Source organism: Macrosteles quadrilineatus, unplaced genomic scaffold (genome assembly GCF_028750875.1).
Source record: "Macrosteles quadrilineatus isolate MER2022 unplaced genomic scaffold, UCM_ALF_1.0 Scaffold_2__2_contigs__length_208266976, whole genome shotgun sequence".
NCBI classification, from domain to species: domain Eukaryota; kingdom Metazoa; phylum Arthropoda; class Insecta; order Hemiptera; family Cicadellidae; genus Macrosteles; species Macrosteles quadrilineatus.
The window spans coordinates 186,103,253-186,130,739 of record NW_026542595.1 but is presented as its reverse complement, the minus strand read 5'-3'; the positions used below and the strand labels follow the sequence as shown (position 1 = coordinate 186,130,739).

Below are 27,487 nucleotides of genomic sequence, written 5' to 3'. Positions count from 1 at the left end.
TAAAGTTCTACTGGATGAATACTTAATGTTAACCCCCAATGCTCATAAAGGCAGGCTTTATGACAAAGTCATTAACAAATAAAAACAGATTAGTTTTATTAGAAATGTAAAACAATAAATACAAATACTTTTAGGTGGGTCATGGTAAACATCTTGTTTGTAGGAAGTCTTTGTAGAACTTTGCAGATTTCTTCGGAGTCCTAGGTCTAGCAGGGTCTTCAAAATCAACATGATACAGACCAAACTTTTCCCTGTTGAAAAAAAATTGTTATAGCATTAGAGACCTTCTGTTTTATTTTGGCTTTTCATTACTTAAAACTGACACAACTCTTGAGTAAAGATATTAAATTATGTTTCTAATATGTGTGTTGTATCTTGAACACTTTGTTAAAGATAAACATTCTATTCTTATTTTTCTTTTGAACATTTGCATCTTTGGTTTTTTTATTCAAACTAAACCGATATTTTAAAATGAAGGCGACGCTTAAAAGGTTGACCTGAAAATTTAGAGTACTCCTAATTATCAGGGGGGCACTTTAGCATTCCCTTGAGGGGATTTTGCTTTATTGATAAATTTTACTAGAAGAGACTTATAGTTTTTCAATCTCTTCATATTTATAACTTCAACAGTTTTACTAGATTTATAAGACCGTAAGTAACATAAACCTACGTATAGCCGCAGTCCCATTCATAACTGTCCAGAAAACTCCAAGCTGTGTATCCTTGGACATTGCAGCCTTCCTTGATGGCCTCCAGGATCTGCTTTAGATAGGCCTAGGAAACAATTAATCAAGTAGTTATAGAAAGCAATTGTGACAGAGAAATTCAATGAAAGAGTCTAAAAATGTCAAAATTAAATTGATTATTGAAGGCTTGCATTGGAAATATAAAACAGAATAATGTTTCTTGACAGTTTCAACGTTCATTCAAAACAAGCCTGTTTGAAATGGGTTTTACACTTTAAAGACACTTTTTACACTTATTGGTGTACTTAGATCAATAAATTCAATCTTCTACCAATTTTAATTTGTAACAGATCATATACATTTATAAATAACTATTCATTTCAATGAGTTTTTATATAGAGAAGTAATTATTATTTTGGCTTCAGTAAAACTATGGGCCACTTTTCTTTTTTTAAAGCCTTAAGAAACCAGTAACATAGTTTGACTAGATTATTAAATACTTATAATTTATATTTGTACTGTATATGTTTGTGTCTCATTGTCTTAAAAATTAGTTCTTATTTCTGCTTGAGATTCATTTTCTTGAATCTTGGTGGAGATTGACTAGAGAATCGCCATAAATTGTCATAAATTGTTGACATAAATTGCCCCATTATTTTACATGAGCTTTTAGTTTCTCAATGCCTCTCAAAACGAACCTTGTGATATTCTACTTTGTGATTGTCCTCAAGTTTGTGAGGATCAGAGCAACCATTTTCTGTGATGATCACTTTTGGATTTCCGTAGTTCCTTCTGATCCACTGCAGAATATTCTTTACACCTTCTGGTTCAACCTGAAAAAGGTTAGTCTATTTTACCAGTTCTAGTGTTGAAATTCCAAATATAAAAATTAATTCATAAAAGCTGAGTAACACGGATTACTGTTACCCACGGGCTTCACCCCATTTGACTTCATAAGTATTAAATTAATAAAACTATTGATTAGTTAAGTTAAGCTGAAATAAACAAAACATAATACAAACAAATAATCCCACCTGATTTTAATAAGTTAATAAATTAAAAGTATAACAGACAAATAAGTTAGGTAAAAGGAAAGTCCCCTTTAGAAAGGAATTACGACCTTAACCCTCGAGTGGGCGCTTGCGGAGTTTTCCTCTGCACTTGTAGTGTTTGTTAATATAAATATGCATAATGGGTGTCGGCAGTCGTGTCCAGCTCTACACTTCACGCACCTCATCCTGGGAATGCTCCTAAGCTATTTTTACCCCGAATTCCTCCTCATTTTGTTGTCAGCTGCAATTCAGTGACGCGGTGTCAGTTTGCGGAGGTTTACTCCACGTGCGCTCTATCGCGTAAGTCCTTAGCGCAGAGTTTATTTCCTCATGCACTCATGTCAAACTGTGTGTATATTTTATACATACAACATTATAAACTTGTTTAAGTTGTATTATTTCATTTATAATTATTATCAAATATATTTTGTTTGCATGTATAGTTGCATTATTGTGGAACAAAACTCCGCAAGCGCCCTCTCTCGTAACTTAGGCCTACCTTTATACTAGAAAATTGTTCAATATGTTTATTTGAAATATTACTCATATTAAGTTAAACAAATAATGTTATTAACAAAGAAATTGGGTTTCTGATTAGGTTATTCAACACTTACATATAATATTTCGTTATAACAACAAGTAAAATGGGTCAAATTCATGCTGTTTAGTGTTGCGGAATAAAACTCTGCATGCGCCCGCTCCCGTTTTACTGGTGAAGCACCTCCTTGAGGGTTAAAGGGCAATCTATGAAATAATGGTTAGTACGACAAATCAAATCAAATCAAATCAAATCAAAAATTCTTTATTTATTTCATGCACATAGGTACATATAAATAGTGTCAAAAAATTATATTAAAAATACATCAGTGTTTGAACCTTAACTATTTTAACATAATTTGTCCTGAAATATACTTTTTATTTCTTTTGTGAACAAAGGTGGAAAAACTCATCTAATGAATATATTGGTTTGTTTACTATGTACTCTTTGAGTTTCTTCTTAAATTTTTCAATATTCTTTTCAGACTTTATATTTTTTGGTAAATGCATAAAGAATTTCTTTCCCGAATATGTTGGTTTTTTCTCGTAAAATTTTAATCTGTGATGATTTGGGATAATTTCATTTTTATGCCTTGTATTATACTTGTGGCATATGGAAGATTTAGGACTTACTGCCTCATTTTTAGAAATTAGTATGCAGTCATAGATGTATTGTCCATAAACTGTGGGAATTTTAAGATTAACAAAGTGTTCCTCTTTCGCTGATTGATCATAATTTAGTTTAAGAATGATTTTTATGGCTCTTTTTTGTTCTTTCAAAATACTGTCTAAATTTATTTTCCCTGTTGCTCCAAAAAGACACAATCCGAAACTTATGTGTGAGTGAATGTATGAAAAATAGATATGGCGTAATGTCTCCAATCCACAGTATAACGACATTTTCCTAAGAGCATATATACCAGAGTTAACTTTTGATAACACCTTACCTACATGATCATTCCAATTTAAATTTGCATCCACTGTTAAACCAAGGAAGCATGTACTTGTCTTCTCCTCAATCATCTGTGAATCTGACATAATAATTAAATTCTCATTTTTTTTATTTTGTGCAGTTCTAAATTGCATGAAGTTAGTTTTTAGTGTATTTAGTAACAAATTATGATTTTTTAAGTAATCGTTTAAATTTTCTAGCTCTACAAAAGATCGTATTTCCATTTGTTCTATTGAGTTTGATGTTATTTTTAAATTGGAATCATCAGCGTACAGATAAAGCTGACTGTTGTTCTTATAAGACAGAACCTTATTTATATCCTTGAGATATATTATAAAAAGCAAAGGTCCTAATATTGATCCCTGTGGGACACCATATTTTACTAGTTCCAGGTCTGAAACTATATTTGTTGATTTGTTATTCGGTGACAAATGTTTTACTTCTACATACTGATACCTATTTACAAGAAATGTATTGAACCAATTTAGAGATGTTTTTGAAATGCCAATATTCTTTAATTTTTCTATTAAAATTAGATGATTAACACTGTCAAATGCTCTTGAAAGGTCCATAAATATACCTGTTGTATGTTTGCCCTCGTCAACTGACTCTATTACTGATTCTATGAAGGATACTGCCGCACTAATAACAGATCTTCCTGACCTGAAACCGTGCTGTAAGTCATCAAATAAGTTGTGTTGCTCTAGATATGACGTTAATTGTACAGAAACTATTTTCTCAAATATTTTAGAAACAGAAGGAAGCAGAGCTACGGGTCTATAATTAGAAACATTTTTAGGATCATCTTTTTTATGGATTGGAATTATTTTGGCTATTTTAAGTTGGTCCGGAAACAAACCAGAAATGAAAGAAGAATTAATCAGGTGACATAAAACTTTCGTTAAGTATTGGCTTGCTCCCTTTAATACTGTAGTAGGCACTTCATCATAGCCACTTGAAAGCTTATTTTTCAAACTGCTAATGACTTTTTCCACCTCATGTTCATTTACAGGATTGAGTCTAAAACATGTACTTAAGAATGAGTTCTTTTCTAATTCTTTGTTTAAATGTATATGATTACTAGTAGTTATATTCTTAACAACATTTGTAAAATACCTATTAAACATATTTGAAACATCCTTAGGATTAGTTATATCATTTAAGCCATCATTTAACACAAACTTTCTTATTGATCTATTATTCTTTACAACTTCTGAATTTATTATGTTCCAAACAGTTTTTTGAACATTTGATGATTTATATATTTGATCTTCATAAAAAGTTGTTTTAGCCTTTTTTATATGATTCCTAAATGCTACTTTTTGTTGTTTTAGTATTGGTTTTAATTTTGTGTTTTTACTTTGCCTGAATTCATTAGTTAGTTGTATTATTTCTTGTCTTTTAGTTTTTATTTCATTTGACATCCAATTTGAATTTTTGTTCTTTTTAGTTATCAATTTCTTTGGAAATGCTAGTTCAAAGTAATATCTGAAAATTTCATTGAAAATACTATACTTTTCTTCGACTGGGGCAAAATATACTTCTTCCCATGTTTCATTTTTTAATAGGTCTGAGAAATGGGCAATGTTTTCTGGAGAAAACTTACGTACCTCCTGCTTCAACATCTTATTTGTGGTATTGTCATTTGAATTTAGATTATTGAAAGATAATACTTGTCCATCATGATCTGACAAGCAGGATACTATTCCTTCTATTGAAATGTTATAATTTTCTTGATTTTTTATAAAAAAATTGTCTATAGCTGTTTTGGAATTTTCTGTTATTCTAGTTGGAAAAGTGATCAAATATTTCATATTATGGCTTTTTAGAACGTATTTTAGGCATTTGTGCTTATCATCATTTTTCAAAACATCTATATTAATGTCTCCTCCAATTATGATATGTGTGTATTTCTTGTTAAAAAAGTCAATAAAAATACTTAATCTATCCAAAAAAGTTTGATAATCTGAACTAGGGGATCTATAGACACCAACTATTAAAAACCTAAAATTACATTTAACAAAACTATAAGCACAGAGCTCAAACTGTTTTTCTTCTATAAATCTATTTGACAAAAATTCGGGAATATCCACCTGTTTCCCTTCAATACCCATCTTGGACACAATCATGACACCGCCTTTAGAGGAATTTTTTCTTGAAAACGATACATTAATTTGATAATTTTTTATGTTAACCCTAGTGATTTCATCTGGTTTCAAATCATGTTTAGTTAGTATTATTACATCTGGATTTAATTCATCTATGGTTATTTCTAGTTGCTCAATTCTTGATTCTAAATGTTGTATGTTTTGGTGGAAAATTTTGAATTTTGAATTTTTAATTAGTCCTATCTTTTTATTTGTGGTGTCTTGTCCAGTAAGTTTAAAGAGGAATCAAGTGGATTTATTACAAGATTGTCCTTATCACTATTACTACTTTCTATTACATTATTATTTAAACTTTCACTGCTCTGCTTTTTTAAAACACTTTCCGGTATTTTTATCACTTCACTAAATAAAAGATGACCTGGAACTGTTGGTGGGCTGCTGGTGCTGATGGTAGGGTTGTTGGGAGTTATCGGCTGGGGTTGAGGTCTGCTACGTGCTGGTGAAGTTAACAATGATGAATTTTCAACAGGGTTGTATTGTATTTGGCACCTCTGTATGTACTGATCAATGATTGTTTGTTTAAGATATTTGATGAATGTTGATTGTTTTAATCCATTTTTTTTAAAATTTATTTGATATTCTTTTGCCTGTTACAATGATCACAGCAGCTCCTGTTAGTTTTTGAAATTCCAATACGTTTGAGACAAAATGAGCGGGAGTGACACGATCTCTGTTGCAGCCCATAGTTGAGCAAATTAAAGTTTTTAAATTACGAGTTTTAAAATCATCAGTTAGTTGAGAGAAGGCCAGATCATAGTTTGTTTTATATTCAGAAAAATTGTTGGCATTTTGAAAATATTTGGGCTTTGTTACAAGACTGTACACAGCGGCTCCCTGTACAGTTTTCTGCTGATCAAAATCTGCTGAAATACAGTGAGCATATGCAACTTCTGGGTCACTGCTATTCTTCTCAATGTATGTATCCATGTCTTCCTCCATTACTTTTAAGAATATTTTTGTTTCAATTTCTGCCAATTCTTTTGTACGGTTTAGATTTAATGCTAGATCTGCTATTCTTCTGCTTAGCACCTGCTTCCCAAGCTTATTCAGGTGTTGTCCGTGAACAGTGAAAAATTTACGTTTAAAGTCACTAATATTTATTAAATTGAGATGTCTCATTTGTTTCAATTCACAGTTGATTTTGTGAATTTCTTTGTTTAAAGGGTTGTCACGTGCCAAGTCAAAACGGTAGGGTTGCGTCACATAGATAAAATTTGTATGACTGTTTGCTTTAGAAAAATTATTCAATGTAACTGGAATGTTTTCTTCCTTAGTTTGAACTTTCTCAGTGATGTCTTCAATGTTATTGGCTCCTGCAATAATGACAGCTATGTCATTCTCGTTGAAGTCCCTTACAATGTTTGCAGTTTTCTGTAATATATGGTCAAGTTTTCCCCCAGAGCTTGCTGAAACAAAGGTGTCAATAGATCGAGGTAGCAATGACTGTAATAAATTTCCTAATCCTTTTCCATGGCTGTCTGCAATTACATACACTTTGGTCCGCCGAGGTAAGCTCCCACTTGTTTGTGTGGAGTTTATCTTGTTTTCAATTGGAGCATGTTTTCTATCTTTAAACATGTTAGGTTTAGCAACATGTTTTCTACTTTTATTCGGCATCTGCTTATTTGAGGAAGGAGATTTTTGTGTCAATGTCTCGTAATTATGAGTAGAAATGTAAAGGTCTTCCTCTTCTGGTTGGTAATTACTCAGTGATGCATACCGATTTGTTGTTGTGGGAAAGTAAGTGCCAGTATTTTTAGGTCTTGATGCTTTTTTCTGATACCTAAAGCCGTCATTGTTCATTTCCTTGCCTATGTTATTTGTAGCTGATGGAGTAGTTTCAACACTTGTTGGATTCGTAACAGCTGCCTGTTTATACTCATTCTCAACCCTTTTGAGATCTGTTTTAGATGATTGAGAAAGCTTTGGCGATGTCATCATTTCACGGATAATGTCCGGAGTCAAATGAAGTGCACGGTTTAAAAAGAACAAGGCTAACTGAGATCTTTTTAGAATCAGCGTGCTTTGTGAAATGATAGGAAATAGGTTTTGGAGGGACTCAAATGTATCTTTTCCCTGCATGATACCTTGGATTATTATTTCAGTGAATATGATCAAGTAAATGCCACAGTCAAATCCGTTAAACTGTTGAGGAACGCTTACAGGTGTTATGTTACAAACTTTTGTCTCACCTATCAATGTTTGCCAGGCAGAGCTTATTTTAACTGCGTGTTCATAGTTTTTTAATTTCAACGAGTCAAAATAGAAGAATTCTTTTTTCTCAGTAACATAAAGCAGTAAGCTCCAATGCGACCCTGAGCCACCAGGTTTGTCAACAGCAGGGGAATCGTTAACCGGGATCAACACATGTGTTTTATTCTTTAGATCCATGTTACTAAGAAAATGCTCAAAGTTATTGAGGCATTTGATTGCTTGGGAGATTATGGGGTTTATTAAAGCGATATTTGTTTTATCACATTCTATAGTTCTATTTATTACTGAATCGGTGAGTAGTTCGTAATAAAACTGAATTGCATCATCTGAAAGCCAATTATTTCCTAAAATGTCCAGTGTTAATGCATTTCTTTTTTGAGAGGTTTTATTCTCATTAATATTACAGGTGTTCATGCCATTGGAGGTTACTTGTCTTTCCAGGTGATCTGGTGTGATTACATCTAGTTCTATTTCAACATTTGCTGTTTTTGTCTGCATATTTAGTGGGGTACTAGTAACAGAGGGATCTTCACACAGAATCCCAGAACTTTCAGTTATAGAGTCTTGTATTGAAATACTGCTGATTTCCTTTTGCCCATCATGATTTTTGTCATTTAGGCATTTAAAGCTTGCATTAAAACTTCTCTCAGCTTCTCTGATTGCTGTATTGAATTTAGTATTTTTAACCTTTAACTTTCCATAAAGTGATTTGTTCTCTTTGTAAGAGCAAATATCCACTTCCTTTACTACACTAATCTCATTAGTACCATAAAATTGAACAGTATATTTATTAATATTCTTAGATAAGTCTATTGCCGTAACAGTTGCTGGCCAATGTGGGTATCCTTTTATTTTTGCAAAGACTCTGTCCCCAGTATTAAATTTACTTTTTGTAGGACTCATGTTTATACTGTATTTTATAACAGATTTAAATTCATAATATAAAATAAAATAAAACCTCTATAGTTGGTAAAATAAAATAAAATGTTAGCTTTTGATAATTATATTAACAGTTGTGTTAATTGAGAACTCTTTAGAGTCTAATTAAAAATCTAGTGTAATTCTGAATAGAGCAATAGTTCCAGTTTAAAGCAGATAACTTAAGTTGGTAAATAAACCAACTGATAAGAGATAACAATTTAAGGTAGGTACCAGTTTGTCCTTGGCCAAGGCCAGGTTAGTCAGTTGTCTCAATTACTAATCTTGATTCCAGTATAATCTCCATTGACTGTAAAATTTAACTTTAATTGTGCTTAGTTTATGTGCAGGTTGTATATTCTTCATATATTAACACCGTTAATGGAAAATTCAGGTAATATCTTCCTAGTGGAAATTCTCTTGTAGGTTATAAATAGAATACTGAAAATATTTATATATAAAGATTTAATAAAAACCGACACTTATTTAATAGTTTTATATAGAAACACTGTACCATTCATTTACAAAACACTTTTACACTAAAAACTGCTTGATTTAATAGAAAGTAACTGAAAAATGAGGACTGATAAAAACACCTGTATAACCTTTATAACCTCAATCTTTCCACATTTTAAGTATGGTTTATGGGGGTGTGACTTGTAGTTTTCTCAAAAGTTCATCGGTACTTTGGGATTTATATGGATATTGCAGAATGATAGTAGGAAATTGTGTCCTTTTAGAATGAGATGAACTTTTGAACCACCACTTTTGTCATTGGTTCAAATACCAGTGAGGCCAATAAAATGTATACATATTTAATTGTTTACTGAAGCTTTACTTTGTTTGACACGATATATATCTAGCACAAGAGCAAAGCCAATAACACTGGAAAAAACAAAGTAGAAAGAGTCTGACAAACTTAAAAAATGAACTAGACACAAACTCATTGTCCGAATATATTTTTTTTTCTTCTAGGATTCCTTAAAAAACATTAAGATTGATTCCAGTTGTTGGTTTTGTTGCTCAATTGCTTCTCTTGTAGCCAGCGTAAAACCATATTGCTGCTACATAGTTTTACAATAACAAAAAATTATATCAAGAAAACACTAGATTTATGTGTTACTAAAAACAAGAATCAACTAGGATTGGATATACTTACAGCGAGCCAGGAAGGATATCTAGGGGTTGTGGTTTTAGGGTCAATAGATCTGATAAAGTTGGTATCCCTGTTTTGTGAAGGGTTGGCTCCACATTCACCCTCAGATACGACGTATGTTGTGTAGTGATTCAGCCCTAGGAAATCTGCAGACCCTGTAGGAAAATATACTCAATAAACCATTTGGTTAAGTAAATATTTATTAATGCAACATCAACTGTGCTAGCAAACCCCACGGTTAAGTTAAATTCAGCAGAGCTCAACATTCTACAAACTGTACCTAACTTGATAATGACTTAAAACCAACTGTTTAGAAAGTAAATTATTTATATAGATGTACATTTTGGCTCTTGTTTGAATGCATTCTATAAATGAGTTATGTAACCTACTGTCCTTGTTATAAACTACAATAAATAGTCTAAAAAATTAATAATAATTTAGTCATTTGCATTAATGTAAATATATCAACTGTGCTCCTGAAGATGCCATACATGTTGGTGAAATGTACATCGGGCTTCATAATCATAAGCCTCAAGAATCTGAACCACTAGGTAAACTTAAAAATTGTTGTTGTAGATTTCATGATTTAATAAGATATTTCTTTCTCATTAAACTTCCTATCTAAAGACTCAGCTAATCTTTAACAGTTACACTGTTATCTCAATCATTAACACTCATCTTTACCTAAAACTACTCACTTTTACGTACAAAGAGAAAATATCATGAAGGATATTTTACCTTTGATCATTTCTATTTGCTCTGGTGTGAAGGATGGTAACCGAGATCTATACCTTCCCTCCTTCATACTGTTCTCAGCTACTCTCTCCTTCATTATAGTGGGATAATCTCCTTCTTGGCTGAAGATGGGGTGTAAAACCCATCCTAGCTGGAACATGACAATAATGTATAGACAAAATTGACCTGGAAATATAACAAAACTCAGTTAGCTATTGAAGTGTAAAATAATTATAGGTTACACCAATAAGGCTGTTTAAGAGGTTCTATCACTTATTTCACACCTCCAGTATTTCTAAGCAACATATTTGATACAAAATCGTATAACTAAAGACTTGGACTAACTGAAATTAGATAAAACCAATTATAATTTTATTTTTCCAATTGTGTAGTTAAAGTATATAAATTTTAGTCTGACTAATAAATGTTTGAGTACAATCACAAAGAAGTAAGGTACACAGGAAACATTCAATGGTTCAATTAAGTAGTATCTAACACTAGTCGCTGGTGTTTAGAGCAAAGTCTAACAACGCTCCCCTCGCCCACATGTACGGCTTCTGGCTTGTTTGTGGATATATTTCAATCAAACTTGGCCAATTTATTTATTTAATACTAAGCTATTAATATTTTACTAAAACACACTTAATTACCCTCCATGTACAGCAAACCAAGGTCCTTGTTAAACTTAATGCTATTTAAATAGATTTAAGTAAAAATCAAATCAAAATGCATTTATGTGCGTTAGGCTTAGCTGCTGCAAAGAGTGTATGTGTGTGTGACTGCATGCTAGGAAAAGAAATGTATGTTATGTTGTTTATTATTAATTATGTTACGAAATGTGTATTTTACTTTTGTTCATGTCATGTATTATTGTTATTACTATTATTATTTAGAGGTTAACTGTAAGAAAGGACCATGAGGTCATAAGTTCGACTCAATAAAGAAGGATTTTCATTTCATTTCATTTCATTTCAAATCAGGCAAATGGAAATTCACTAATAGTCTGCAGGTTGGCTGCAGTGGGGGTATTGTAGTTATAGGTTTGGTTGAAGCCATCATAAATCAAAATATTTTTGATCTCGAAAAATTGTGTACATTACCTCAAATGTAAGCCCTCTTTCAGCTGCCTCCAAGTCTTTTGGATTGTTAGTAGCGGGCCTGTAATAGAACCCGTCTGCCACGATTCCTATTTGACCTATAACAAAATAAATGTTTAAAAATATTAAAACTGGAAAATTAGACCAAGCTTACGCAATGGAGCCTCTTCAAAGATTTTGTCGACTTACAACTTTATGGTTCATTTTAAATTTTACATTACATCTTAAAATGGTGCTGAATATTTTACCAGTGGAGTAGACATTCAAATTAAGGTAGAACTGGAATTACCAACACTTACCCTGCTGTACCTCCCTGTAGTGGTTGTTGTAAAGGTGGTAAGCCTTGGCGTGGGCCAGCAGCATGGTGTGACATGCCAGATACTCCCCCACCCCATGCATCTCTAGACCAGGGGCCAACAGAGGGTAGACCGGCAACGACCTTCCATACGCGAAACTGGAGAACAGTCGGGGCTCGTTGATGGTGCACCAATACTTTACCTGCAATGAGAACAGGATATTAAATGGACATTTTACGCCAATTTATAAACTACTTAACCAATTTCCACACACAATAAGGAAACTGGCTGGGTAGCTGAGTGGTTATAGTGTCCCCACTAACAATCAAAGGTAGCCCTTTAGATAAACAGTATAGCCCAGGATAAACAGCCGGATTGATCCTGAGACAAATCAGAAGCTTTTAGATGAATCAAAACTGAACCCAGCTGTCCCTAATTGGGCTTGAAATAATTTCTCCTGGCAAGTAAACAGCTGATCTTAGTCAGTAACAAAGCTTCACAGATCCTCTCACTACATTCTACGATCATACTACGTGCCTAGGTGGCGGTCCCCTTCTCAATTAATAACGATTCCTATACTGTAGTTTTCTGTGGACTTTAGTAAAATCTATAAATTAAACATTCAATAAGACTATCAATATTTTTAACTCTTTTGCCATTCTTGAGACTCAAAACAGGGCATCTAAACAAGTTCAGTTCACCAATAATGAATTGTTAGAACTTTAAAATTTTAATATGAATTTAGAAACTTAATTCAAGCTTACGCAGGATGGTTAACAAATAGATCGATAACTATGTAAAAAATGTCCACTTACCCTATCACCAAAGTTCTCAAACAGAATCTTGGCATAGTCCTCGAAGTAGTCTGCAATCAAGGGGTTGGGCCATCCCCCAAGGTCCTGCAAAGCTTGAGGTGTGTCCCAGTGAAACATTGTTACCTGAGAAACAAAAAGTCCAGGTAACTCTAGAATTCCATTTCTCCAAGAGACGGATTGTGTAGCAAACCTTTTAACCAAACTAAACTCAATAGCCAAATACTGTAAAGTGTAAACTATATGGCATCTTTACTAGTACATGAACAACTACAGTCTAAAAGCAAAGGTAGAGAATAGAATTTTAGATTAATGCACAATCCTGAGATAGCTCTATTAGTTATGCACCTATTTACTAAAAAGTGGCTTCAGCTGGTGCTGGTCCATTGGATGTCTATTTCAATACGAGAATGCCATTTCTATTTAGCTTTTTAAGTCAAACTATGTTTTTTAGCACTTTAAATCACAAAGTACGAGTTCTCAGAATGGGTCATTCATAACTTACCATTGGCTGTATCCCATTTTCTAGGAGATTATTTATGAGATCATTGTAATACTTAATTCCAGCATAGTTTATTTTTGAAACATCGCCATTAGGTAAAATCCGAGGCCAGCTGATTGAAAATCTGTAAAAGTCAACCTGCAACAAAAGTATTTTTTTTTACTTTTCATTCTAATTCATATAAAATATTTTTTGACATATAATCTTTTATTATATTAAATTTTAGCCTCCTGATCACATTTAAGTACTAAATAATGGTGTAAATACCTGCATTTATGTGATTAATTTGTTGCTAAATTGCAACCGGCCAGTACAGATGTCTTCTTGCTTCATTTGAAGGTTGTCAGTTCATAATAAATAAATACATTTAACACGCACACGTACACGAACATAGAAACAAACATTTAGGGTTAAAAACGAAGGATAATACTATACGGTAACGGGACACGACGTGATCGGGCGGGGGTTAAGTCTAGACATAACTGTCTTGCCTAGCGTCCTAAGACATAAAAAAAAAAAAAAAAAAAAAAACGGAGATATCAATAAAACTTGAGACTCATCATTTTTCCACTTGATAGATATGATTGTTAGCACTTGAAACTCTGTAAAACTGCAACAATGTTTAGTTAATTTCTTGCTTGGTTACACTTATTTGTGTCTATCTACCGTTGTACATTTTATGTTTATTCATACCAACATACCCCAAGGTCCTTTAACAGTAGTGTGTCCTCTTTGAAGAGCTTATATGTGTTGCAGGCAATATCACCATTGGATCTGTCAATGATATGTTCTGGTCTTGTATGGACAAACCTATCTATTGTACTTTCTCCCTTACCTGAAATTGACAAATAATCAAATTAAATCAACCAATGGCCTTTTTGAAAAGCATTTGTTAGGGTTGTCTGAAGAGATGGATAAGTCAATAGCAAGTCACATAATTACTGATCTTTTGGATGAACAAGTGGAAATCCAAACAAAATGTTTTAGTTCAATACTAGCTGTGTGCCCGTTCTACGCACGGGGATCTTATCGTAGCCAGTTGAAACCTTCTTATATTAAGAACAGCAGTTGATTTTAATATTTTCAGATATGCTGGCAAAACAATTATAGATAAACCTTCGCAAATACAGTATCTGACAGTTTCAAGCACAAGCCAAAACAAATGCTTCGAAATTAAATGTCACCCGGATCATGTTGGTCCATATGTTAAATCCAATGATTAAACTAAAAAAAATGCTTTATAGATCTATGAGGCATAGCCCTAAGGGAGGCCTGAAAGTTACTTTCCAGAATGGTTAAAAGTATATAAGGTACTACATTAACTTCACAATTTAACACTTTATTCTGGTTGACATTTTTCATTATCAAGGGCTCTTGTACTTTCCGTGAAACACTGAGAAATAAAGGACATTGATGCGTTACCAACAGACATACACACACAAATCCAGAACTTAGAGAATTTACTACGCTTTAAGCATAACAAAGTACATATAAAATTAGTATTTGAAATCTTTGTTAATGTCATCAAATTTTATCATAACAATTTATATTTGCTTGGACCGAAGATGACCCGTAATGCTGTCGAAATGACGGATGACTATTTGAAATGAAGTACTATAGACGATTTAGATTGGTAATTTATAATAAAAATTACCAAAATAGGCCACGAACTATTGATGCATAAACAACGTAAAGCGTTTAAACAATTCATGATGGTTTACTGAGTTTTACTAAAATGCGTTAGCCTATCGTTTTCTTAGCATAAACTAACATTTTGGAATCCAGACAGAAAAGCAAAACTTATACAGTTAAATTAAATACGCCTGTAATAAATAAGGTGCAACACCAACGTTAACTAATTTGTAAATTACAATGATGTTGTAGTACGTAAATGTTATTCTTGCTGCTACCAACGGTTCTAAGGGAAATCAGTACCAAAAACCAACGTTTACAGTTAAGAACTATAGTACATCCGATCAACTGTATTCGTTAATCAAGTCCCGAGGATATTGATCTCTTGGTTTTGGATTTTCTCGTAAAAGGTTATTGGCAGTCAAAGTTATTTACCATAAATTGCTTTATTTATAAATAACTTTTAATGTAAACTTATCGGTGTCAGTTTGAAAAAAAAACAACCTTATACAAACAACTGTTTTGTTATTTAATAGATTACGTATTCTCTAGAAACAATTATTGGTATAGGCTATCCATTTACATTAGAAGGGAATGTGATAAAAATCACACAACGTTGGGTTTTTGGACGTTTGTAATTTTATTTCTTAAGTAGGTAGGCCGTGTATCCTAGGAAAAAGTACCGGCATCAAGGATCGTCGTCAAAAAGGTTGTTATGAATAATTGGCTAGGCGTACGTACCCAAGAGATAGGCTATTTGCCTATTGGCTGTATGGCTATATATATACTATACTATATATATAGTCAATGTTAAGAACAGAAAGTTACACATTGGAAACCGAGTTTAGCATTATCCGTAAACCTCTGTTACAATCACCTACAGCAGTTGTGATTTTTTTACTTTACACTTTACACAACCGCCATTGAAGCGCCGTCACTGAGTGGAAATCTTGTTTCTAAGCTACTGGCGACGATCATTATTAAATTTAAGTTTCCCACCCATATACAACACTGATTCAAGGTCTTCTTTCTTGTTATCAAAACTCAAGAACAATTTCATACACTAAAGAATTTCTGGTTCCTGACCTGGATGATACCTAGTTAATTAATTTCATTTACGGTTACACTATTACACTATATTATTGAACTTACGATTAATTAAATCCGTTATGTAAGAAAAACGTTTTTAATCTCACTTCGTTGAGATTCGCTTTCAAAACGTGATCGAAAATGGTTGCGGTATTTGTAAACAACATTTGTAAACATATCAGTGACAGCTAGAAAAAATAATCTTGATCCGAACAGCTGTTCGTTATTTCATAGATGATTATGTGATAAAAATTGGACGAAAACTTTAAAAAAATCGCACAAAACTGCATTTTTGAACGTCCGTAATTTTATTTACAAAGTAGTGAGACCATATTTTAATCACTAAAGACACTCTCACCAATCCAGTAAATACATTAAAATGACTTGGATCTTGATAGGTAGGTACTCTCGTTTTCCTGGAGAAGATTGCATAAAATGCCATCTTGAGTGTTGCAGACAGACAGACAGACAGACAGACAGACAGACAGACAGACAGACAGAAATTTAGATGAGACTTGTTTCGGCTTCTTTAATGTATAAAACGTAAAAATAACCTAAAGGTTTATGATTCTGAGCAATGTACAGACAAAACTCTAATTTTATTTATATAGATTTTTTTCAATTGTTATCAATTCATTTAAGCATTTTCATAATCTTAACTGTAATTTATTTCTAATAGATTAAATATTAAAGACATATTAGCATTGGGACATATGGAAACAAGATATAAATAAAGCTAGCTGTGAATCTGTGGTTCTCGTTTTGTTATGAAGAATTAATCGTCTTCTTGATCAAATAAGAACCAAAAGTTTGGTCAATTACACAAACCTATTAATAAGTCTGACTTAAATGTCTATTCTATTGTTTATTACTCAAATAAAAATGTTAAAAAACTATTGGTTTCTGAGTTTTAACATACTGTAACTTATATTGGCTGAAAAAAACATATTTGTTAATATATTTTCTTCCTACAAAACTTGTCCATCCAGACTTTCCGACAAAAAAAATTATCAGTGTTCAATTTAGAAAAATAAATTTAGACACATACTTCTGTAGATAAATACTTCTGTTTTTGAAATGTAATGACACTATAAAGAACATTACTTGAAGATTTGCTGAAAATATTCTCATTTAAATATACTGTTTTTCAACATGAAGATTTGCCTTGTTCATAGTTGTGTTTATTTATTCACTCTAACACATTTTATCACCTTAAAAATACTATTGAAATCACAAAGAAAAAAACTGTCAAAACAATGTGGTTATTTTTATTGTAACTATGTACAGTTCAAAAGCCCATGATTAAAAAAAACAATGTACCTTTTTACTTTAGACTCTAAAGCAGTGACCCAAAAACCTGGACAAACAATGGGTTGCAGCTTTGGCCATGAGATAAGTACAGTAACTTCTAGTAAGGCAGACTAGACAAGGCAAGCAACTTATAAACAGCTGACAGACAAGGCTTGGCCAAGGTTGTCAATGATGCATTTCATGCTGGTAATCTAATGACTAATATTTGGGGTCTACGCCACTAGAAACTGGCTAAAGCTTAGTTTGAGAATTAGATGTGTCGGATTTGTTCACACTACATAATAGACCTGCCTACAAACCTAATGTCTAATTGAATTCTTAGATTTTGTTTAAACAAGTTTAGTTAAAAGAATGTTACACTTTAGGCCCTACTATAGTCTTAATTAATATTTTTTTGTCTAATACTTATGTTTTCTGCTATACCAAACAATTATCGTTTTGGTATACTTTTAAATACTACAAATCAATAAAATTCCAGCTGTTAGAAAAATATATTCTAAAAAAACAATGTACGCAGTAACAAATTTACCATGAATAAGGGTGGAAGACATTGTATTGTGTTATATTTAACACCCTTAATACCAGAAGTATCCAATATTTAAATTGAAGGGGGCAATATGGTAGTAGTGTCAGAGCACAGAGCTTTGGACACAGAGACCCCGGGTTCAAACCTCGCCAATTACAAATGGCTTTAACTACATAGCAAATTGTACTATTATGTAATTAATGGCTGAACAACTATTATGAGCTACGAGAAGATGCCACGGCCCTATTGCTTAGCCTGAATTAAGTAATGCCATTGACTATTGGATACTGAAGTTGCTGTATTAATAGTCAAAATTAATGCGTAAAACGTTTCCGAACTTGATCTAGCATTCCAGGATGTGAAGGTATGGGACAAGAAGATTTGAAAAACAGATTTTTGGGGTACAAAATCCAGTGTAAATCCCCCCTGCATAGTGCTGGGTTCAAAAGTGTGTATTCCTACATAGCCTAAACAGATAAATGTATTGACATTTCGATCTGAATTCCTTACAATTCAGAATAATGTGAATAGGCTATAGGTGAATAGCAATAGGCTATACTCTGTACACGGAAAAATATAATACCAAAAATACGTGAACCAACAGTCTTTTTGGATTCTAGAGTTCATAAAATTTAGGATCTAGATATTACCATCAAGACCACAGTAAGAAAACCAAAAGGTCCAAATAATTAGATCAAACTTAAATTAAATATTTTGCTTCTTGGAAACCTTCCAGCATCAAGCATAAGAGAAAGTTTCCTGTCAGGTCTTTAACCTGCAGAGAATCCCTCACCTAGTATCTTAATGAAATACATTGTACTCGTCTTATCTTTGTTTGCTGAGACTAAACAACCTGGTGCTAAACACGTCCACCGCTTCAGATAGAAAATATCTTTTCTGAACAACTTTCCTTTGTAAAACTAAGGATTTATAAAACCAAACAATTTGTAAAAGTAATTTGTACAACAAGTAAAAGCCAGTCTAGTAATTATGAAACCATTGATCTGAGGGAGATTAAATCACTACTAGTTATGTTTAAAATTTGTAGCAATGAGATGATTTGATTTATAAAATAATGATTTAAATGGTAAAAAATGTAGAGCTGTCAAATCCTAGAGGACTTTTACTCAGGCTTTGAGGGTCTCAAGATATGAAAGCCCAAACTACACCAACAGTAACCGTATTTTGTATTAAATAAAATTGTTAAACCAGTTAACAGTATATTCTTTTAGGCCAATGAACCTGTAATACAATAGACCTTAAAGCGCACCCCCAGGAAACAGGGGTATTAATGTCTAGTCCTTTGATGTAGTCAAGGCATTGGCACCTAGTTTTGAAAATAACATTTTTATAAATCTACAGTAGATTAACTCCAAAAATGAAACTGAGAAATTTTGGGTTTAGTAGGCCTAATGACATGAAACCATTAGAAATCAATGACTAAGTCAATCTAAGCTGGTGAACCATATGAGAAGTCATCAAGAGATTTTCTGATATGCTACTATCAACGTGTGCCCATTAGCACTTAACAGTACCTGATTCATTGTTAAATGTCCCTAATCCATCTGAACCAATGGGTCGATTAGAGTTACTAAACTAAATGTTAATTTTTATTTTAAATAAAGAACTAATAAACAACAATGATTAATTACTCAAAGAAAGTAATACAGCCAAAGCAACCAACAAACTTAACAAATTTGAATTTACCTGGTTGGATTTTCACTAAAATATTTCCATAAAATTGTCAGATTTTGTATACGGTATGTTTGATAACATTAATTTTAATGAGTACTTAGGTTTGCTGCTACAGGAAAAATAATAGAGTTTGGGAATGAATTGCTAAATAATGTGTTTTGGGAGTCAAAAAAGGGAAAAACCAATTTTCATCCCATAAAATCCTGTTCCCATGGTCTGCAAGTAGAGGATGTAGGTTTACACGTTTGTATTCCGGGAACATCAAAACAAAAAAGTAAATCTGTCCTGGATCTAGGTCTTACCATGAGACCATGGTAATAGCTTATTCTCAACATGGGAAATACTAACAAGCAACAATATTGTGGAATGTTTTAACAATAATTATTGTTGATACAACCAACAAATTATGAGAAGAAAGTTAATATGGAAAACAATCATGTAAACTCCAATGATTATTGAAGCCTTTAACACGTTGGGTGCTGATGACGGGAATTCCCGCCATTGCTTAACATTGAAATAAATGCAATGTTCATGTTCAAACATGTCAACGGCACTTTAAGTGTTAAACCTAGGTCATGGAAATAGTATATTTCATAACAAGAGTAGAAAGTGAGTCATTACATATTTGAGACGATTTATCAAGCACTTGAAATGGTCGAGAATATAGACCCACTTTCTCTCGTGTTTTGAACATTAATTTTCACTACACTACAAAGACTTGTATTTTCTTGAACATTACCAAACTCATATCATTTTTCAGGTTATAACATCAATATCAAACAAACAGTTAACATTTACAAATTTGGTTTTTTGTTGTACCAATTTGGTTCTTGAATTTTAAAACAGTTGAAAAAACAATAACAAAACTTTGTTTGTTTACGTTGGCAAGATCCAAAAAAAGATAGTAAACATTACTTTGTTTCGCATAGTAAACATTTTTTTGCCTTAGTAAATAATGAAATGATGAATTTGTGCAGGTGATAAACAGGTAATTTCACAGTAGTGTAGAGAAAAAAACTGTTATGTCATTTTATATTTATTTTTAGAATCCATAATTGTTTAGCTTATTGTGGACATCACTTTGGAATCAAATCACAGTTGATATGTGATAGGTACAGTGGTACAGATCAAACATTTGGTCTACCAGGGGTTTTGAGCACCTAAGTTGTGATTACAAAATATACACAGGACAGAACATGATAATTGAAATTAGTAAAGTTATAGAGGAACATATAGAGATATGAATGTAAAGTTATGCAAAATATATCCCCAAGCTTTCCTGGTGGTTTTCGCCCCCTACTTTTAGTGGTCAAACTCTCACTGTGGATGAGTTATTTTGCTATTTTCATTCCCAATTTTAAAATACTGGTAGTAAAAAAAAAAATAATAAGCCAAGTCCCATAGTACAAACTTTAAGATTACTCACCATCCGCAGTTGCGCCTCCTTCCACTTGGTAAGCAGAGCTACCAACTCCGAAAATGAAATCAGGTGGGAAACACGATTCAGAATCAGCCATCGTCCCAAACCAACACACTGAGGAAATGACCACTACTAAGCCTGTTGAACAGAAACGGTTTTATAAGACACACAATGAAGCTAATATAGAGCCATTGACCTCCTTGGTCAATATGACATCATAAAGAGCGTTTTGTTACTTTAGCTGATGTTGAAGTCGTATTTACATTGCTTGATAACATATCACAGCTTTTTGTGACTTAAAATTAAACCTGTACTACTGAAATCCAGGTGATCAGATAAAAGTTATAACAATACCATCACAATATTTGTGTAATAATAGAACATCTAAGGTATTATTAGGAAAAATATAAAGAAACTTACAGCTAGTTTTAAAATATTGTAGAAAATAATTATATGTAAACATGATCACTGAAGATAGTTCAATAGAAACTTGTTATCTTTGTCACAGAGCTATTTATCTACTAGGTAAGCAGCACAGACTATACTAGCACTAGAGAATGGCACCGTTTACACATTGGGCCATTACCCTTTGCCTGATGAGATCTTCAAACTGATGAAAGTAATCAGTCCTCATTTTGTGTAATTATTCACTCTTCACTCTGATTATCAATAAATGAAATGATTGCATAGTGTAGGGATAATCCTAAAAAAAGGAATGTTGTCATGGTTGTAATTGGAATTACATAATTGTTTGGGTAACTGAGAGGTTGGTATGGAGTTAGGTTTCAAAGCTGAATATAACTGGTTTGGTTCTGAGTGGAATTAATTCCATACCCAGGTGTGATTTTAGCTATCGAACTGTCAGTATTTGGTGCTACGTCTAACAAAGATATGTTAAAATGGAATCAAGACTACGGTTTATGAACAAACAGAAAAGATATTCCAACTCGTTGAAAATATAAAAAATCTTGGTTTTTTTTTATCCTTCAGTGAGTGTGGGTTACTTGTAGAGCATCAATTTACTGTGGTATTTACAAACTTATTATTTTCAGTAGAATACAAAAGGGTGGTACATCTTTTATTGTTTGTACAGGGATCAGCCCAGTTCTATTCTGTTGAAATATGTTTAGGGCAATAAACCACATCACTGGTAATTTGATCAAAATGTTTCAAGGAAGATTGAGAATATCTCCTCAAATGTAAGTTTAAAAACTGTACCAAATCAGTTTTATTTTAAAACTTTTTCCTTGTTTTACGAGGAGAAGAAGATTGACAAGCTTTATCTCAAAAGACAAGGATTTTATCTCAAATGCAATATAAAGAATAAGGTCAGAGCCTTGAAATTACAAAAGATAGATATTAAACTTTCTAGTTATCTCATTTATATTTGGATAGTAGCATCATTGAAGATACTGATTCTACGTTTTCATTAGCGTAGATAACTCCAATGTTGTTATAAAAACAAGATATTTATTTATGTAATAATTCTATGAATCATTGTATGGAATGGAAATTATTACTGGTGGGGGGAACTGTCACCACTATTTATATGGCTCCACATAATAAAGACCATCAACTTCATTCAACTTGATTCAGCTATATATTATATTATAACTTACCACTTTTTAGACTTAATTGTGTATATATTCGACTTACTCGCCTCAAGATAACAAAACCTTAAATTTAAAAAAATTTTTACCTTTTTGAGGTCTTAAAATCTATTAGGTATCAAAATCATGAACCTGACAAGTTTGACATTAAGTGTAATAAAATCAAATTAATTTCATCATAAGTTATCTGGTTAATCTTGAAAAACATAAGTAAGTTAGGGTCAAAATAATACAGTAGTTTTTTATAGCTTTAATCTATCTATATAAATAAAATTAGAGTTTTGTCTGTACATTGCTTAGAATAATGAACTTTTTGGTTATTTTTACATTTCATAGGTCAGAGAAACCGAATCAAACCTTATCTCAATTTCTGTCTGTCTGTCTGTCTGTCTGTCTGTCTGTCTATCTGTCATTCTCTTGGTAACGCTAAAATACGCACTTTATTACAACTACTCCTCAATAACTATAGCACTGTCCCGCCTGAAACTTATTTTCCAAATACTATACATATATGAGATGGTTTTAGACGTATTTCATCGAATATGAGACAGTTAGATATTTAACAGTAAACCCTTGAAAATCAAGTTTTTGTCGATTTTTGACGTGGAATTTCTGGAAGCCCATGTTAACCTTATGAGAAATGAAATTATTGAATCTTAACAGCTGTTTCAATTAAACAAGTTGGTTCTGTTCTGTGATGTTCAATAGCATTAAAGTTACAAGGATTACCAACAGGGTGCAGCACTAGCACTATTATTTCTTTTACATTTATGACAACAGCTAATTTGCAACCTGGAGGCGAGTGAGCGTAGCGAACGAGCTAACCTGAAGGAAAGTGAGCGCAGCGAACGAGCTCCAACATACAGGTGAGTGAGCGTAGCGAACGAACTTCAACCAGGACGTGATTGAGCCATGCAAACGAGATCAGATGGTAAAAATAAAAGTAAGCCTACCGTTATAGGATCGACCGGCAGACACAGAGGTAATTTAACCTTTTATTGATTGTCATACCGATCCGGAACAACAAAAAACAACATAAAATGAAGCTATGTATAATAGTTTGGCCAGCATATCTTAAAATATGCAAACCAACTGCTGTTCGTTATATAAGAAGGTTTCAACTGAATATTATAAGATCCCCGTGCGTAGAACGGGTACACAGCTAGTATAATTCTAAAAGCACTTTTAGTAAAAAAATCGCAATTGAAACCCGCAATGGCCGCAATAGAGTTATCTTATAACAATATGTTTTCAACTGTAAATAAACAAGTAAACTGTATGCATAAATCTGTCCAACATTGTTCAAATATTATAAAAATGCAGTTTGTGTTATACTGAAAACTGGATTTTAAATACTGTATTTATTGAAATAAAAGCACATTAAATGTCAAAACTATAGGCGTTGCAAAAATTTTGGAACCAAAAATATTTTCAGTTAGATTTACCATGGAATTATCAAAGTTTTTACATAATTTTAAAACCAAAAATTTGCACAACTTAATTTTTTCAGGTTGGGAAAGGAGCAAATGTAACTTACCTGAATAATGTGTCAATTTGTAGACAAAATATTCTTTTTGGCTGAAAGGTATTTAGATAGTAGTAACTGACATATACATTGTTGGAGGTAGCTTACCTGTATCTGAAGTGTGTGTGTCTGTAGACTGAGTGAGAGTGGCTTCAGGTGCCTACTCTGACCTTGATCATGTGACCTCCTCCAGGCCTTACCTTTACTTTTTATATTGCAGTTTTATGCATCATACAACTTCTTTTATCTTTTTCCTCCAATTTTTTGCCAAAATCTACATCCATTTTGGGAAACCTCTATGCTTTGACATTTTTGAATATTTAATACATGTGTTTGATGGTTGACTTCTTATAATTAGTGTAACGATTTTTGATCAAGGATATTGTGTCATAATTCACACAGTTACTTTTGTGACATGACTCGGTAAGTCAGAGTTAGTAAGTTGGAAAAAACTGAATACCAAAGGGTATAGAGTAGTAGCGTCGAGTGAGAAAAACAAGAAGCTAAGCCATATTTTATGTTACGTCAACCATCTCAGTAACAAAAAATAAGATAGGTAATAGAATTTAAGACACTATCGTAATCAATGTTTTGCTCACTCAACTACTTCTTTTTTAATAAAAAATTGGTGACATCGGGTCCATTTAGATACGATAACTACTCCAGTATACTCAAGTTATTAAGCCCCCAACAATGTTTGCTGCTGCATCGTTTCCTGACTTTAAAACAATTTTTTGAAATTATAATGGTGAACTAGCGTGAAAAGCATACCAATATTAAGACATCTTTGATAGCTAGTCCTTAAAAATGGGTCTTGAGTATCCTAAGACAGTAATGTTATTGTTTAAAACTACCTGAGTTCAATACACAAACAAATTTGCTAGAGTTTGTATTTGAGATGAATAAAATTAATTGTAGCAAAGCATGTTATATAATTTTACTTGGGTTGATATTTTAATTAATCAGCTATTATGCGTTTTTTTTATGGAAAGCAAAAGGTAATTCCTATGCTCCAAAATTCTTTAGATTAGTAACGGTTCGGTTACTCAACAAAAAATTATAGCTTATGTAAATAGTAAAATACTGATATCTATTGTTTTTCTGAACTTTCTAAATGGTTACACGCTTTGTTGTTTCTGTAATTTTGATTTATGTACTTTTACATCAATTGCTACCTATTGATGATGTGATAAATGATATTTTTATGTACAGTACCACTAGAAATTCAATTGGGCCGACATCTGTTCTTCGCCTACATACCTTCGGTCTATTATGATGACTTAGCGGTTTAGGGCTTAGATTGATCAACTCTATACATATAACTGTACTCATTAACATTAAAATGCTCTTTACTAGATCCAAGGCATTGAACCTTGTTTTGACATTGTGCTATGCTTCACAGATCCAACGATCCAACTGCTTCCGGCGAAATGTAGGTCAAGATCAGGCAGAACAGGAACACAATAAACTGGTCCCCTAAAGTTGATAGCCTTTGGCAAGGAAGGTCAGATTATGTAACGTAAAACAGAACTGGACACACAGCAAGGCAGCTTAACTTGATCAGGGGAAATATCTATTTACTTTGCAAAAAAAAAAAATTACAGCATCACTTAAAATCCATTGGAAAGTTTATAATTTTGTTAAAGATTTTAGCTTAAAAAATTTGGTTTCACCTTTTGTCAAGGACATCTTCACCGCAGAGACAGTATTATTTATCCAAGGCGCCACTAGAAAAACAGGCCATGCTGCGGCGTGGGCAGCGCAACACTACGTCACAGTAGTGGATAGTTGTACTAAAATCTTACCATTTACAATCTGACAAACAACCAGTTTATTTACCTAAAACATATGGGATATTGCAAAATGGCAGTGAATTTATCAATGAATCTATCCACTAATGTGATGTCATGGATCCTGCAGCATGGCCTGTTTTTTTCTAGCAGGGCCTTGCTTTGTCTCAAAGACCTATCTTTTTCTGGCATGTGGACGCACAGTTTCAGGTAGGCTGTGAAACATTTCCCATAGCATATTTTCATTGGTGTTTGTTAGGATTTGATCATGCTGCACCTGGACAGAATTCACACAGTTTATCCCAGCTGTTCCCAAACTATTGGTTCACTAAAGTATATCGAGGGAGCGATTTTAGTCGGTCATCGGAAGAGATAAAAATAAACATTCTTTTACTCTGACCCCAAAATTTTGTGATTTTCACAATTCAAATGGTCCGGTGAGCACTAGAATAGCACAGAGAAGCAAGGAATATTTTCATTACATTAAAATGTATTCACAATCCAAATGTACTTGTGTATTATGAACATAGTTATTAGGTACTGTATAATGGTCTAATCCAAAATATTTTTTAAATTTTAATCTCGATTTTAATTTACAACAAAGTATTTGTGTCTAAGGGAATCCACCTTTACAGAAAGATGATGCATTTATTTTAGTACAATTTTGAGATAGGTATTTAATGTACGACTAAAAATTCCAACATATTCTATAGCCACTAAGATTCATCCATTTATTATATTATAATTAATGCTCTTCAGTAATTGACAATTTAGCTATTAAATAATGATTGGTAGGCCATTATTAGGGCGAAAGTGTGTTAAATAGAAACTGATGATTGTTCTTATAAGGGATTTAATGATTTAATTCAAACCCATAATACGAGGGATAAAAATAAATTAATAGATGTTAAAATTGTTTTGTGACTGTTATCAATCTTGTGCAATTTTATACTACAAACTTCAGTAGAAATAACTAATTTTTAATATTTTCCTACATATTTGCACATATATGCCTTACTTTGCCTCCAAAATAAATGAGTATAATTTATTAGTTTTACTTAACATCATCAGTTAAGTGTACTTCACAGTAGCTGCAGCCATTCATGGGACATTTGTAACATACTGAATGAAGCACACTATGAAACCCCTGAATGATACAATACAAACTAACTGGAGATCCACTATTTTATAGCACTATTGAACCTATCACATCCTTAACTTTATTTTAACTTTACTAGAACAGTGCCTGTATAATGTAGATTTACAGAATTATAATGTTAAATGTATAATGTATGTTTGTGTAAATGTATAAAAAAGTGAATATCTATTTACCTTTTTTAAAATTGATAATAGTATTGTTGGCAAGATTTGTAACACATCAGTTTCAGATTAAATTAATACTAAGATTATCTAAAATATGTCTACATATTTTCATTATTAGGAAAAATAATTAAAACCCGGTCTTACCATAAAAACAAAAAGCCATGTTGGAAACTAAGTGTTCTTTCTTGCACATTTCTGTTAGTTCACATGTAATGACGGTGGCAAACACAATACTAATAAAACAAAATAGGATTTTTCAGCAAAACGGGGTTTGAAGGTCTTACATTGTGAACTTCCGATAAAACTTAACTTCAAGGTTGAGTTGATTGAGAAAGTCATTAGTGAAGGAGAGAAAACATCAAAGCAAAAAATGATAATTGGTAATTTAAGAAGGAAAAATTATAATGTTTTTTTAAAAAAAATTATAATAACAACTTTGTG

General features: G+C 32.5%; 1 protein-coding gene across 3 annotated transcripts; it reads right to left on the bottom strand.

Moving 5' to 3' along the window:
* Window positions 1–71: 71 nt before the first annotated feature.
* LOC128987383 (myrosinase 1-like) lies at window positions 72–27,270 on the bottom strand. 3 transcript variants are annotated; one of them, XM_054408205.1, is made up of 12 exons: window positions 27,191–27,270; window positions 20,805–20,936; window positions 13,827–13,960; window positions 13,129–13,263; window positions 12,627–12,749; window positions 11,815–12,013; window positions 11,519–11,613; window positions 10,422–10,569; window positions 9,687–9,838; window positions 1,385–1,519; window positions 671–774; window positions 72–251 (listed from the first exon to the last, which is right to left on the bottom strand). In XM_054408205.1, exons 1-12 carry the CDS (start codon window positions 27,237–27,239, stop codon window positions 140–142), a joined length of 1,518 nt encoding a protein of 505 aa, XP_054264180.1. In that variant the 5' UTR covers window positions 27,240–27,270; the 3' UTR covers window positions 72–139. The 3 variants fall into 3 exon arrangements, with proteins under 3 accessions (XP_054264180.1, XP_054264181.1, XP_054264182.1); XM_054408206.1 differs by lacking the exon at window positions 27,191–27,270 and adding an exon at window positions 24,042–24,062; XM_054408207.1 differs by lacking the exon at window positions 27,191–27,270 and adding an exon at window positions 23,946–23,964.
* Between the last annotated feature and the right edge of the window lie 217 nt (window positions 27,271–27,487).

Excerpts from the sequence above, each read along its gene's own strand:
- LOC128987383 (XM_054408205.1), bottom strand. The coding sequence starts at position 27,239 with ATGTGCAAGAAAGAACACTTAGTTTCCAACATGGCTTTTTGTTTTTAT. Across the intron at positions 13,264-13,826 it reads TACTGTTAAAGGACCTTGGG|GTTGACTTTTACAGATTTTC; the intron begins GTATGTTGGTAT and ends CTTTTGTTGCAG. Across the intron at positions 10,570-11,518 it reads AAAGAGGGCTTACATTTGAG|CTAGGATGGGTTTTACACCC; the intron begins GTAATGTACACA and ends GTCATGTTCCAG.